We start from the raw sequence: 16,117 nt of genomic DNA on the forward strand, positions 1-16,117 counted from the left end.
GTAAGGGTGAATCTCAGGCAGGCAGCACAGGATTACAACCTCAATGCAATCTTGATCTTCAGTATTGTAAACTTGTTTTGTACAAATAGTCAACATTTATAATTATTTTGTGCACTGCAAGTGTCCGACTAAAAGTGGAAAATGTGAGCCTGGGCCATTTGCAATGTACACTGAGTGTACAAAACATTAAAGACACTTTCCTAATATTTTTTATTTATTTATTTTATTTCACCTTTATTTAACCAGGTAGGCTAGTTGAGAACAAGTTCTCATTTGCAACTGCGACCTGGCCAAGATAAAGCAAAGCAGTGCGACACAAACAACAACACAGAGTTACACATGGAGTAAAACAAACATACAGTCAATAACACAATAGAAAAAGTCTATATACAGTGTGTGCAAATGAGGTAGGATAAGGGAGGTAAGGCAATAAATAGGCCGTAGTGGCGAAATAATTACAATTTAGCAATTAAACACTGGAGTGATAGAAGTGCAGAAGATGAGTGTGCAAGTAGAGATACTGGGGTGCAAAGGAGCAAAATAAATAACAGTATGGGGATGGGGTAGTTGGATGGGCTATTTACAGATGGGCTATGTACAGGTGCAGTGATCTGTGAGCTGCTCTGACAGCTGGTGCTTAAAGCTAGTGAGGGAGATATGAGTCTCCAGCTTATTGAGTTGCACCAAGACTTAAAAATCCTTCTTTAACCTGTCTCCTCCCCTTCATCTACACTGACTGAAGTCGATTTAACAAGTGAGATCAATAAAGGATCCTATCTTACACCTGGATTCACCTGTTCAGTCTATGTCATGGAAAGAGCAGGTGTCCTTAGTGTTTTGTTCACTCAATGTAGAGTCTATTCATTGATTTTAGTGTGTTGCTAATGGTGTGGGGGTTTAGGTGGAGGCCTATGCTGTGCTGTGTGACTTCCTCTCCAGATGGGTCCAAACTGGTCACGGGGCACCGTCCACTTCTACGACCAGCAGATTACATGGACACCAGCAGGCCTGAGAGTATCTCTGCACCCTGTGCTGCCCGCTGTGGTGACGACGTGTGGCTGGGGTGACGAGATCAGGATCCCGCAGCGATTGGCACAGAAGAGGGTAAGGGGAATGACTCCGAGAGCTCTCATAGAGGATTTTCTTCTTTGGGGATTTGATTATAAAACCCAGACACTACAGCCGTCCTTCCTTTCTGAGCTGCCGGAGAAGAAGAAACTGCTAAAGGATGTTACCATGACAGTTAGTCACTTAGTCACACTGACATTCGCTTCCACTCAAAGACTTGCCTGTTTATCAAACTGCTGGCAGTTGTCCATTGGTTAGCTCATATCATAACTTCAATCAAATGGATATGGAAACTGTCAAATGGACTGTATGTGTATTGTAACATAGCTTACTTAGGAATTAGTGTATAGGATGTTCACTCATATTGTAGATGAACGATGTGATCAACCTCTGGCACCCGCTATAATAAAAGTATTTAATTCCATTTTCCAACCTATTCTAAATTCATTGTCATGTGTTGTACCGTGTGTGGTCGTTGTATATGAAAGTTGTATGCTTGCCTACAACACTGAGCAAGGTGGCAACACAAAGGCTTTTTATGGAAATGTTGGGTTTTAAGTATGTCACTCCCAAAGGCATCGACTGCTGTTGTTTAGGCTGCCGTAATCTTGCAAGGTGGGTAAAATGCAGTCAGGCTACGTTACAGTGCAGAGGATCAAAGACACGTTTTGGAATTAACATTTCAAAGGATAAACTGTTAAAAGCATTGGCTTTGTGAGTTTATTATTATTATTATCAGACAGTAGTGGGTATGGATCCAGCTCTAGCCTATCTGCCATATTCAGACACTGACCCAATTACATAGCAAGTCAGAATTACTCTCTATATTCAGCAACTTGTATATTCTACCAATATGGTCTCTACTAATACAGTAATTTGTTCAGTAAATGTGCTTGCCAACTCATTCTGAAAATGATAGACTCATCTAAGAACTGAGAAAGTAGCTATTGGATCCTGAAAGACTTTGGCAAGCAAACGTTCCTAACATTCTTGCTGGGTGAAATATAAACGTTATGATATCACGTGATGATTTGTTGTTTTCCTATCTGTGGTCCCCAGCTTCTCCTGCTTGGTTCAGTCTGCTTTGTGTCATTGTTGAGAGCAGCCACTTCTTCAACCTCCATGACAGTCAAATGAAATCAGAATGAAGGCAACAACATTTGTTTCAGCGTTTGGGCTACAGTCAGCTGTATGATGAGGAGTTTAACCTATACTTCTAATCTGTGTGCTGTAAATTGCTGTGCAACGTGCTTTACCAAACTGCCTTGTAACTCAAATTCCAAATTCTCACCTGATAACCTGTTCGTCCTCTCCCTGTACCTTTTATTTTTTATTTTATTTAAACAGGCAAGTCAGTTAACCTTAAAGAACAAATTCTTATTTACAATGACGGCCTACCTCAACATCGGCAGTGCTCAGGCTGCAAGATGTAACCTGAACGATTTGCTTAGTTCAAATTAACAGACTAATTCTTTCAACATGAATAGCTTGGTGTATTTCCAGGTAAGAAGTGCTTATTTTTCCCAATAGCCTGCTGGAATAGACTACTGAGGATGGGGTCGTCATTTCAATCACTGAATCAAATAAATCGCACTGTCGGGATTTATTTAGAATTCAATGCACACTTAACCAGCATGGCTACCACAGCATTCTGCAGCGATACGCCATCCCATCTGGTTTGCTCTTAGTGGGACTATCATTTGTTTTTCAACAGGACAATGACCCAACACACCTCCAGGCTGTGTAAGGGCTATTTGACCAAGAAGGAGAGTGATGGAGTGCTGCATCAGATGACCTGGCCTCCACAATCACCCAACCCCAACCCAATTGAAATGGTGCAGCAGTGTTTCCCAAACTTGGTCCTGGGCCCCCCTGGGTGCACATTTTGTTTTTGCACTAGCACTACACAGCTCATCCAAATAACCGAGTTTGGGAGACCCTGGCCTACAGAAGCCTACAATGGCATAGAAATGAATAGGTTACTTGATGGCCAACAGAGGAAAATGCATAATTCTCTCCATTTAATGTCCGTTTCATTGAGGACTTCCCCCCATAACAGAGGCACGCAAGTGAGTTCCACAACTTCCATTTCAAATGTCCACTCGCGCGTAATGAGAAGTGAATTATCCTACCTACAACTGGTAAAAAGTTCACGGCGTGTGCTGCTCTGTCTCCTCTCACTCATGTGAGTCAGCCAATAGTGGACTAAGTTGCATGCTGCAGTGCTCTCTCAACACACACCTCTCCGGCCCTCCACACCGCTTACTCAGCAACAGCCTGCCTCACTGCCTGATAGTCAGCAGCAGAAGGTCACAGTGAAATATATATAAAAGAGAAATGCCATGCCGGCCACAGTGGAACTTAGAAGTAGCCCAAAAATCCTCAAACCGTGACCAATACATTTTCACCCACAATATAATTTTCAAAGTAGCCCAATTTGGCGGGAAAACCACTGAAATGGCGATCCTGGCAGTGCTCTCTCTCTCTCTCTCCCCCTCTCTCTACTGACCGTCTCTGACCTTTGCCATGACAACCAAATGAAATCAGAATGTAGGCAACAACATTTATAGCACTTGGGTTATAGTCAGCAAAAATGAGGAGTTGAACTGATAGTGCTGAAGCCTGATGACCTGTTCATCCTCTCCCTGTCTCAACATGGGCAGTACTCTCTCTCTCTCTGTCTCTCTCTCTCTAACTGTCTCTCTCTCTCTCTCTCTCTCTCTCTCTCTCTCTCTCTCTCTCTCTCTCTCTCTCTCTCTCTCTCTCTCTCTCTCTCTCTCTGTCTTTCTCTCTCTGTCTCTGTCTCTCTCTCTCTCTTTCTCTCTCTGTCTCTCTCTCTCTGTCTCTCTGTCTCTCTCTCTCTGTGTCTCTCTCTCTCTCTCTCTCTCTCTCTCTCTGTCTCTCTCTCTCTCTCTCTCTCTCTCTCTCTCTCTCTCTCTCTCTCTGTCTCTCTGTCTCTCTCTCTGTGTGTGTCTCTCTCTCTCTCTCTGTCTCTCTGTCTCTCTCTCTGTGTCTCTGTCTTTCTCTCTCTGTCTCTGTCTCTGTCTCTCTCTCTCTCTCTCTGTCTTTCTCTCTCTCTCTGTCTCTCTCTCTCTCTCTGTGTCTCTCTCTCTCTCTCTGTGTGCTTTTATATGCGCCACAGTCAATTATGAGTGCACGTCTACTTATATGAAATGTATAATTATTAATATACACTTACTGTATGATAGCTAGAAAATTAATGAATTAGCTAACTAACGTTCGCCTGCCTAGCTGGAAATTCTGAAGAAGGAAAATCTTTTATTTCAACAATTTCCAAACGATAACCAAACAAAAACATATTTACTTTTTTCGAGACGTGTTTGTGCTGTCATGTGCATTAGTAGCAACAATTTCTAACTTATTTGAATTCGTTTTTACTTACACTTGTATGTTGACTTCTCCATTGATGTTGTTTTTAAGTTTTTCGCAGACTTTTCTTAGCGGATGTACAATCGTCGCTAATTGAATTATGGGGAGTTTCAGGCCCTGGAGTGAACATAGCAAGCTAGCTAGCTATGTAGACATTTACTCATTTACTTAGTCCTCGGCACTCCCCCTAAAGAAATCTTATGTCCTGTACTTTTCTCCTCTTTGGCATTGGTACCTACATTAAGGGCACTAGCTACTTTTTCACTAAGGGTGACCACTGACTCACTGAGTGCTGCTCATCTGAAAGTGCAGTAGAAAAGTGGAAGATCCAGATACTGTGCTAGGTTTGGTGCTAGCATAGCTAGCTAGCTAATGTTAGCCTCGCTAAAATAGCCAACCTAGCATTGCATCACTCTGTATAAAACTATTTTTTACACAATATCACCTATAGTTCGCTAGTTACACAACAACATAGGAATACATTTATGAAATGGTTACATGTTATAAACTTTAAAAACATTTATACATTGGAGAGCTCGTGAATATAGCTAGCTACTTCTCCTCAGCAGACACCACAAAAAGAAAGAAAGAGAGCATGTAATGTGAGCTGCTAAACTAACTGCAGACCAAAGCAAAACATTGCAGACCGATGAAATGGGAAAGAGAGGAGAAATTGCTTGTTTCTTTGTTCTCCTTACAAGCCGTGCTCAGCTCTTTTTCCCTTTATCACAAACTAGCTCTGGGTGACCGGGCACAACTGAAAATTTGGTGCTGAGTCAATGTGGTGCAAAGCCAGCAGCTGCCTGGCACTTACAGTGGGGATTTTATGTCGGGGGGAGGGAGTCAAATTGGCCAGTTTCTAATATTGGGGGGTCATGTCCCCCCTGCAACTAAAGAGCCTGCCTCCAACACAACAAAAAAGCTTTGTATGAGAAAGAAAGGGGGGATACCTAGTCAGTTGTACAACTGAATGTATTCAACTGAAATGTGTCTTCCACATTTAACCCAGCCTCTGAATCAGAGAGGTGCCGGGGGCTGCCTTAATCGACATCCACATCTTCGGCGCCTGGGGAACAGTGGGTTAACTGCCTTGTTCAGGGGCAGAACGACAGATTTTTACCTTGTCAGCTCTGGGATTCAATCCAGCAACCTTTCGTTTACTGGGCCAACGCTCCTACCCGCCCGGCTACAGGTAGCATATTAAAGAGACACGTATCAGGTCAATGCCTGTCACAGTCCAATTTGTCAATCTGATTAAATATTCCCAAAGGCCAGAGATTCTGTACCAGGTGGCATTGATTACATCTGCAGGTGTATTATTGGTGATTGATATCACTTGTTAAATCCACTTCAATCAGTGTAGATGAAGGGGAAGAGACAGGTTAAAGAAGGATTTTTAAGCCTTGAGACAATTGAGATATGGATTGCATATACTGTATGTGCCATTCAGAGGGTGAGTGGGCAAGACAAAAAATATATGTGCCTTTGAAGGGGGTATGGTAGTAGGCAGTGGTGGAAAAAGTACCCAATTATCATATTTGAGTAAAAGTAAAAATACCATAATAGAAAACGATTCAAGTAAAAGCAAAAGTCACCCTGTAAAATTCTACTTGAGTAAAAGTCTAAAAGTATTTGGTTTAAAATATACTTAAGTATCAAAAGTAAAAGTATAAATAATTTGTTATTCCTTATGTTAAGCAAACCAGACGGCACCATTTTTTTGTTTTTTAAATTTACGGATAGCTAGGGGCACACTCCAACACTCCAACACTCCAACACTCCAACACTCCAACACTCCAACACTCCAACACTCCAGCACTCCAACACTCCAACACTCCAACACTCCACCACTCCAACACTCCACCACTCCAACACTCCAACACTCCAACACTCCAACACTCCAACACTCCAACACTCCACCACTCCAACACTCCAATACTCCACCACTCCAACACTCCAACACTCCAACACTCCAACACTCCAACACTCCACCACTCCAACACTCCACCACTCCAACACTCCACCACTCCAACACTCCAACACTCCAACACTCCACCACTCCAACACTCCAACACTCCACCACTCCAACACTCCAATACTCCACCACTCCAACACTCCAACACTCCAACACTCCAACACTCCAACACTCCACCACTCCAACACTCCAACACTCCAACACTCCAACACTCCAACACTCCACCACTCCACCACTCCAACACTCCAACACTCCAACACTCCACCACTCCAACACTCCAACACTCCAACACTCCACCACTCCAACACTCCAACACTCCACCACTCCAACACTCCAACACTCCAACACTCCAACACTCCAACACTCCAACACTCCAACATAATTTACAAACGAAGCATGTGTGTTTAGTGAGTTCTCCAGATCAGAGGCAGTAGGGATGACCAGGGATGTTCTGTTGATAAGTGTGTGAATTGGACCACTTTCCTGTCCTGCTTAGCATTCAAGATGTAACAAGTACTTTTGGGTGTCAAGGAAAATGTATGGAGTAAAAAGTACATTATTTTCTTTAGGAATGTAGTGAAGTAAAAGTTGTCAAAAATATAAATAGTAAAGTACAGATACCCCCAAAAACTACTTAAGTAGTACTTTCAAGTATTTTTACTTAAGTACTTCAGACCACTGGTAGTAGGTGCCAGGCGTATCGGTTTGTGTCAAGAACTGCAATGCTGCTGGGTTTTTCACGCTCAACAGTTTCCTGTGTGTTTCAAGAATGGTCCACCACCCAAAGGACATCAAGCCAACTTGACACATCTTTGGGAAGCACTGGATTCAACACATCCCTGTGGAACGCTTTCGACACCGTGTAGATGTTTTTTGAGGGCAAAAGGGGGGGGAGTGCAACTCAATAGTAGGAAGGTGTTCTTAATGTTGTGTACACTCAGTGTATAATTATGATAGGTGATCACAAAGTGTCAGTCCAATACTCCTCTTTATTAAGTAAATAAACATACAGCAAAAATATAGAAACATGCATCAAACAACCAGCTGCCCTGTTGTTCCTTGAAAAGTAATTTGTCGTACGGAGTCTGAGGTAGAACAGGACAGGTGGATATTTATTCAGGGGTCAAGGTAAAGAACATCAACTTAACCAGGATACAAAATATCAATAGTAATGATTACATATATTTATATTTTCTTATGTTACATCCACAACAAAAATACTGTCTATAGGGGTCAGAATCTCAGTCCCTTATGTACAGCAGTTGAGATTGAAGTACTGTTGCTCTTTAGGGAAACCATCAGGTCTGTTCACAATGTCACCTCTGCAAAAACGGACACAAAGAACCAAAATGGACGCCTGGTGGAAGAGCTACAGTGACGCTAGTGCACAGAGGGGAGGCATTGCCTCTTTGCCCTCTCTGTCCCTGGCTTTAGCATTGTTTTGGAGGTGTTCACGTCCCCCAGATGGTATCCTGAGACCAGGGCATGAACAATGTATCTCGGTCATAAAGTTTTGGGGGAAGATTATTCCCAAAATAAATCGCCACAGTGAGAGGACTTGTCAGAGAAAGAAGTGCTTTTGTTTTGGTTAGAGATCAATGCTGCCGACAATGTTCAAGATTGTAGAGTAGAAAATCTGGCTGGTATATTAATGGTCTGTATGAAATATTATTAATAACATACAGGGCCTAAAGAAAGTCTACACCCCCTTGAACTTTTTCACATTTTGTTGCGTCACAAAGTGGGATTGAAAATAGAGTTAATTGTAATGTTTTGTAATTGAGCTACACAAAATACTCCAAAATGTCAAAGTTAACATTTTAATTCAATTTTTTTTTAACCAATAATAATATGCAATAACTAATCTAAAATATAGTCATTGCATAAGTATTCAACCCCTTTGTTTAGGCAAGCCTTAATTAGTTCAGAAATAAAATGTGGCTTAACAAATCATAAGTTGTATGGACTCACTCTGTGTGAGATGATAGGGGTTGACATGATTTTTAAATGACAACCCCTTCCTCTGTCCTCCAACCTCTGTAAGGTCCCTCAGTCAAGTATGGAATTTCAAGCACAGAGTCAACTACTAAGACCAGGGAGCTTTTTGAAAGACTTTTTGAAAGACACAGTGATTGGTATATATTCAATCAGATATTGAATATATCTCTAAGCATGGTCAAGTTAATAATTATGCTATGGATAATGTATTAAACCACCCAGACACATCAACGATGCATTTGTCGTTTGAACTGAGCTGCAGGACAGGAAGGAAACTGCTTAGGGATGTCACCATGAGGCCATTGGTGATTTTATAACAGCTACAGAGTTCAATGGTTGTGATGGAAGAAAACTGACGATGGCGCAACAACAATGGAGTGACTCCACAATAATGAGCTACAGTTGAAGTCAGAAGTTAACATACACCTTAGCCAAATACATTTAAACTCAGTTTTTCACAATTCCTGACATTTAATCATAGTAAAAATTCCCTGTCTTAGGTCAGTTAGGATAACCACTTTATTTTAAGAATGTGAAATGTCAGAATAATAGGAGAGGGAATTATTTATTTCAGCTTTTATTTCTTTCATCACATACCCAATGGGTCAGAAGTTTACATACACTCGATTAGTACTTGGTAGCATTGCCTTTAAATGGTTTAACTTGGGTCAAATGTTTTGTGTAGCCTTCCACAAGCTTCCCACAATAAGTTGGCTGAATTTTGGCCCATTCCTCCTGACAGAGCTGGTGTAACTGAGTCAGGTTTGTAGGCCTCCTTGCTCGCACGGGCTTTTTCAGTTCTGCCCACAGATTTTCTATAGGATTGAGGTCAGAGCTTTGTGATGGCCACTCCAATACCTTGACTTTGTTGTCCTTAAGCCATTTTGCCACAACTTTGGAAGTATGCTTGGGGTCATTGTCCATTTGGAAGACCCATTTGTGACCAAGCTTTAACTTCCTGACTGATGTCTTGAGATGTTGCTTCAATATATCCACAGAATTTTCCTGCCTCATGATGCCATCTATTTTGTGAAGTGCACCAGTCCCTCCTGCAGCAAAGCACACCCACAACATGATGCTGCCACCCCCGTGCTTCATGGTTGGGATGGTGTTCTTCGGCTTGCAAGCCTCCCCCTTTTTCCTCCAAACATATCAATGGTCATTATGGCCAAACAGTTCTATTTTTGTTTCATCAGACCAGAGGACATTTCTCCAAAAAGTACGATCTATGTCCCCATGTGCAGTTGCAAACCGTAGTCTGGCTTTTTTTATGGCAGTTTTGGAGCAGTGTCTTCTTCCTTGCTGAGCGGCCTTTCAGGTTATGTCGATATAAGACTTGTTTTACTGTGGATATAGATACTTTTGCACCTATTTCCTCCTGCATCTTCACAAGGTCCTTTGCTGCTGTTCTGGGATTGATTTGCACTTTTCGCACCAAAGTACGTTCATCTCTAGGAGACAGAATGCGTCTCCTTCCTGAGCGGTATGACAGCTGCGTGGTCCCATGGTGTTTATACTTGGGTACTATTGTTTGTACAGATGAACGTGGTACCTTCAGGTGTTTGGAAATTGCTCCCAAGGATGAAACAGACTTGTGGTCTTGGCTGATTTCTTTTGATTTTTCCATGATGTCAAGCAAAGAGGCACTGAGTTTGAAGGTAGGCCTTGAAATACATCAACAGGTTCACCTCCAATTGACTCAAAGGATGTCAATTAGCCTATCAGAAGCTTCTAAAGCCATGACATAATTTTCTGGAATTTTCCAAGCTGTTTATAGGCAAAGTCAACTTAGTGCATGTAAACCTCTGACCCACTGGAATTGTGATACAGAGAATTATATGTGAAATAATCTGTCTGTAAACAATTGTTGGAAAAATCACTTGTGTCATGCACAAAGTAGATTTCCTAACCGACTTGCCAAAACTATAGTTTTTTAACAAGAAATTTGTGGAGTGGTTGAAAAACGAGTTTTAATGACTCCAACCTAAGTGTATGTAAACTTCCGATTTCAACTCTAAATGAAAGGGAAAAATAAAGAATACAAATATATAGAAAAAAAATATTCCAATACATGCATATATATGCATCAAGGCACTAAAGTAATATTGCAACAACTACAAAAACACAGCGAAGGAATACAGTTTTGGAAAATCTATGGCAAGACTTGAAAATGGTTTTCTAGCAATGATACCTAACACCATGACAGAGCTCGAAGGATTTAGAAAATAATAATGTGCAAATATTGCACAATCCAGGTATGCAATGCTCTTATGAGACCCAAGAAGACTCACAACTGTAATCACTGCCAAAGGTATTTCTATCACGTATTGACTCAGAGGGGGGGTGAATACTTATCAATCAAGGTATATTATTATTTAAAAAAAAATCATTAATCAACAACAACAAAAAACACTTTTGAGATGAGAGTATTTTGTGTGGATTGTTGACCAAAAAAATACAATTAAATCATTTTTAATGACACTTTGTAAGACAATAAAATGTGATGAAATCCAAGGGGGGTTGTAGACTTTCTATAGGCACTGTATACATATACATACATACACACACACACATATATATATATATATATATATATATATATATATATATATATATATATATATATATATATATATATATATATATATATATATATACACACACCACTGTCAGAATTGTAGTAAAGGAGTAGACTAGCTACTGAACAGAATTAAGGCTAAATGTACTTACTAGTTGTTGGGTATTCATGAATTCAAGCAACAACATTTGAATTCATGCTTTTTTCCAATTTGGGCATTAAAACGTTGGGTGCTTTGGGCCAAATTGCTATGTAATATTCATACAGAGTAACACTAGCCTGGATACATGGAATATTGGACAACCTGCTGTGCAACTTTTAAAATAATTTATCTCTTGTCAATGTCTGCTCTGTGGGGGTACTTTCCTGCCAATCATATTGTAAATATATTCCTTTATATTGTTAGTATTATTGGCAGGAAAATACCCCATACTGCGCCACCAACTTTACAGTTGTTGTATTTACATGTATACTATGTCTTTGATATTGTGTTACCGACAGTATATGTATTTTAAATCTGCCTTTGATTTATCTAATTCCAATACATGCCCGAATTCATTTTTCAGACGTGTTCCTCCTAAGTATCAATATGCTAATTGAGTGAGAGAAATAAACAGTTCTTTCTGTAGTGCCTCTCTAATGTTCAGGAGCTATCCATGACTTGCTGCCTAGAAGAACCAGTCCATTCATACTGTATATGCATAATTAACATGCCGTTTGTCCATGAGAAAATGAGGCCTTGGAAGCAGGACATCATATACATAATGGATAGCCTTTAGTTGGTGTTATGCCATGCTAATGAAGTTCTAATAGTCAGTCTGTTGTCCAAATGAATGGGACGTGTTATGCTTGGTACTAAAGGATACCAATGTGCTTGGTACTAAAGGATACCAATGTGCTTGGTACTAAATGGCATGTTTTACTGACATACTTCAAATGCTAATAGTGTATGTACAGTAGTTACCGCCTCAATACTGTCATTGTTAAGGGATAATTTGACTTATGAGCCTTCCACAAAATAGCTTTGAGCTTTCTGAATGGCTGTCTGAGAGACTAAGGGATGATATACTGTAAGAAACGGTACGGAAATCTAGTGGCTCTTATCTCTGATAACTACACCGTATCATGACATAAACAAACAGCCAAAACAACAACAACAGCTGTGTAGCTTCTCATACAGCTTGAAACGTGCCTTCGCAGGATTACAAGAACATCTCACATCCACACCAACTGTGTGTTTGCCACAGGAAACATGGAGACCTACACAATCATCATGCATAATAGGAGAAGCTGTTGGATACACTACTTCAAGCCGGCAGGTATAATGCTTTATTGCTTGTTGTAAGCACGTTTGAGCTTTCATGTCTTATTACAAGGTTTACAGTTTGTTAAGTCCTTTTATGAAACACATTTTCAAAATTGCTATCATTTAGTCATTGAGATAATATTAAGAATTTATAATGGGGTCATACGTGCTTATGACAAGTCTTACAATGCATTATAACTGCATCATAATGCATTATACCTGTCAGGTCTAAGTAAAGTGTTACCGAGCGGTTCAATTCAGGAGGGTGCCGTACAGCTGGGCCTTGGTCAGACTGTCCTTCCTGCTCAGTCCTGTTCCTGTGCTTCCAAATTTTTGGTATTGTTGAGAACTCTTTTTGGGAAGTGCCGGGCTAGGGCTGGGCCTCATTCTCTCCCTCTGGTAGTGCTGCAGACTGGAGGCTTCCAGGGAGCTTTGGTGGTGTAAGGACTCAGCTGAGCTGTTGGGGCTCACGTCCACGTATTCCTTGTTCATGCTCCCCCCTGCCGCTCCAGCAGCCCCGCTCTCCTTATCCTTAAGGCTCCCTGAGAGGAACTGCAGGCTGCACTCTGAGTCCTGGCTGTCTACCTTGGCTCTGTACAGGGGCGGGGGATTGTCCGGCTTGCCCCGCAGGCCCAGGCTGGGGTGTTTGGGACTGGGACTGGGGCTGGGTGAGAGGCCACCACCGGCGGCAGCAGCCAAGCACTGGTCCAGCACATGGCTGTGGAGGAAGACGTTGTCGTCCCCCTCCTGGAAGCTGCTGTAGAGAGGCCCCAGTTTAATCTTGGCCGGGCCCATGGCAAAGTGCTGCTCGGAGAAGCTGTAGGGAGACACACGGCCCGGGTTGCGGTTGAAAGAGTACGAGTTGATGTCCTCTACGCTCAGCTGCCTCCAGCGTCCAGTCAGTTCCTCCTCGGTGGGGGCACCCATGCTGACCATGCTGGCCTGACTATCGGAGCGCTCCGCACCCCGGGGTCCTCCTCCTCCCTGGGCTGAGCCCACGCTGTGTGACGATGCGTTGAGCGGCGAGTGGTACGGCTCACTGTAGCCGCAGGATGCTGTGCATACGTATGCCGGTGAAGAGCCACCGCCGCCTTTCGCAGGGCTGGGGGAAGGCGGCATTGCCATGTGCTGGAAGCTGTGGGACTTGGGGAAGACGCTGTGGCCAGGAGGGCTGTCCTTCTCATAGGATGAGGTGCTCTTTCGCTCGCCGTAACCTCCATCCCGCCAGTCCATGTAGAGCCCATGGTGGGAGGAGGACATGGTGCTGCTGGGTCCACCGCCGCAGCCTTCCCCGCCCTTCTCGTCTTCCGATGCCTGGCTGAAGCTGGAGTAGGAGCTAGTGGCCCTCAAGGAGCCCACAGCAAACTCTCCATGGAAGGAGGGGGCCCCGTGATGGGAGAAGTTACCCGAATGGAAGGCTTCCTCCTCGGGGTTGGAGTCTGTGGAGTTCTGGGCCTGGAGAAGGAGACCCATGGGGCGGGCATGGACGTCCACGCTCTGTCTGCGCTCCTGCCAGCGCTCGGGGCAGTAGAGGGCCGTGTCGCTGCAGTAGAGGTCCGATGTGCGGTACGCTGTGCGGCGCCGGAGGCTTTCGGTGCCGCCGCCCACGCTAGAGGGCACAAAGTTATGGTCATGGCCCTCATCCTCCAATGGCTGGGGGCTGGGCGAACGGGTGTTGGGGCAGCTGCTGCCCGGCTCCGGCTTCTCTAGCACCTTGGCTATGACGGCGGTGGGCACAGCGTCGGAGTAGGGCGAGTGGCACAGCGCCATGGTGACGCCACGGCCTTGCTTCTCCATGTGGGAGCTCACCCGCTCCTGGAAGTCAATGGGCAGCTGGAGAGAGAGAAGTAGAAAGGGGCGTTGAGGAGAAAGACATGGATAGACAAACATGAATAAATGGGAGTTCATTGAAGAGAAGTTGATTCAGAAATTACAGCAATAAATAACAGAAAGGAGGACTACTACTCTAACAAAGTAACATTTCAGAGATTTTTCCAGCAAAACTTTATCGACAACGAAACATTCCTTAATTGACCATGCTGTCTGACAACCACTATCATATCTCCCCATACATATTCACAAACTCGCCATTATGGAGAGTTTTATCCTCACAGCTGTTTTATCAACGCTGTTCCCTAGGCTCCAATCTAGAGTTTGAGTTTAGAGAAGTAATTTATTCTCGTGTGTTTACTCAGTCCAGCTCGGCGACCCGGTGGGACTTTCACAAGCCCTCCGCTCCTGGGCTTTATTTAGGAGCTTTACTTCTTATAGCTCAGTTGTTAACTTCGCTGAGTTTTAGGTTACATTCACCAGCATGGACACGGGTACATCAATACACACGCACACACACACACACACACACACACACACACACACACACACACACACACACACACACACACACACACACACACACACACACACACACACACACACACACACACACACACACACACACACACACACACACACACACACACACTGCTAACAGGACATACAACTGTCCACTCTGCTAACAGGACATACAACTGTCCCCTCTGCTAACAGTACATACAACTGTCCCCTCTGCTAACAGGACATACAACTGTCCCCTCTGCTAACAGGACATACAACTGTCCCCTCTGCTAACAGGACATACAACTGTCCCCTCTGCTAACAGTACATACAACTGTCCCCTCTGCTAACAGGACATACAACTCCCTCCTCTGCTAACAGTACATACGACTGTCCCCTCTGCTAACAGTACATACAACTGTCCCCTCTGCTAACAGGACATACAACTGTCCCCTCTGCTAACAGGACATACGACTGTCCCCTCTGCTAACAGTACATACAACTGTCCCCTCTGCTAACAGGACATACAACTGTCCCCTCTGCTAACAGGACATACAACTGTCCCCTCTGCTAACAGTACATACAACTGTCCCCTCTGCTAACAGTACATACAACTGTCCCCTCTGCTAACAGGACATACAACTGTCCCCTCTGCTAACAGTACATACAACTCCCTCCTCTGCTAACAGGACATACAACTGTCCCCTCTGCTAACAGTACATACAACTGTCCCCTCTGCTAACAGGACATACAACTCCCTCCTCTGCTAACAGTACATACGACTGTCCCCTCTGCTAACAGTACATACAACTGTCCCCTCTGCTAACAGGACATACAACTGTCCCCTCTGCTAACATTACATACAACTGTCCCCTCTGCTAACAGTACGTACAACTGTCCCCTCTGCTAACAGTACGTACAACTGTACCCTCTGCTAACATTACATACAACTGTATCCTCTGCTAACAGGACATACAACTGTCCCCTCTGCTAACAGTACATACAACTGTCCCCTCTGCTAACATTACATACAACTGTCCCCTCTGCTAACAGTACGTACAACTGTCCCCTCTGCTAACAGTACGTACAACTGTCCCCTCTGCTAACAGTACATACAACTGTCCCCTCTGCTAACATTACGTACAACTGTCCCCTCTGCTAACAGTACGTACAACTGTCCCCTCTGCTAACAGTACATACAACTGTCCCCTCTGCTAACAGTACGTACAACTGTCCCCTCTGCTAACAGGACATACAACTGTCCCCTCTGCTAACAGTACAAACAACTGTCCCCTCTGCTAACAGTACATACAACTGTCCCCTCTGCTAACAGTACATACAACTGTCCCCTCTGCTAACAGGACATACAACTGTCCCCTCTGCTAACAGGACATACAACTGTCCCCTCTGCTAACAGTACATACAACTGTCCCCTCTGCTAACATTACATACAACTGTCCCCTCTGCT

At 43.4% G+C, this 16,117-nt stretch overlaps 1 protein-coding gene across 1 annotated transcript in view; it reads right to left on the bottom strand.

The window, feature by feature from the left end:
- Positions 1 to 11,086: 11,086 nt before the first annotated feature.
- LOC139553901 (brain-enriched guanylate kinase-associated protein-like) overlaps positions 11,087 to 16,117 on the bottom strand; it is a 68,740-nt gene continuing 63,709 nt past the window's right edge. The window contains exon 7 of the mRNA XM_071366661.1: positions 11,087 to 14,148. Within this exon, the coding sequence (XP_071222762.1) occupies positions 12,568 to 14,148 (1,581 nt within the window). The 3' untranslated portion in view covers positions 11,087 to 12,567. The remainder of the gene's footprint in view (positions 14,149 to 16,117) is intronic.

This window comes from Salvelinus alpinus, chromosome 25 (assembly GCF_045679555.1).
Source record: "Salvelinus alpinus chromosome 25, SLU_Salpinus.1, whole genome shotgun sequence".
In the NCBI taxonomy this organism is placed as follows: Eukaryota; Metazoa; Chordata; class Actinopteri; order Salmoniformes; family Salmonidae; genus Salvelinus; species Salvelinus alpinus.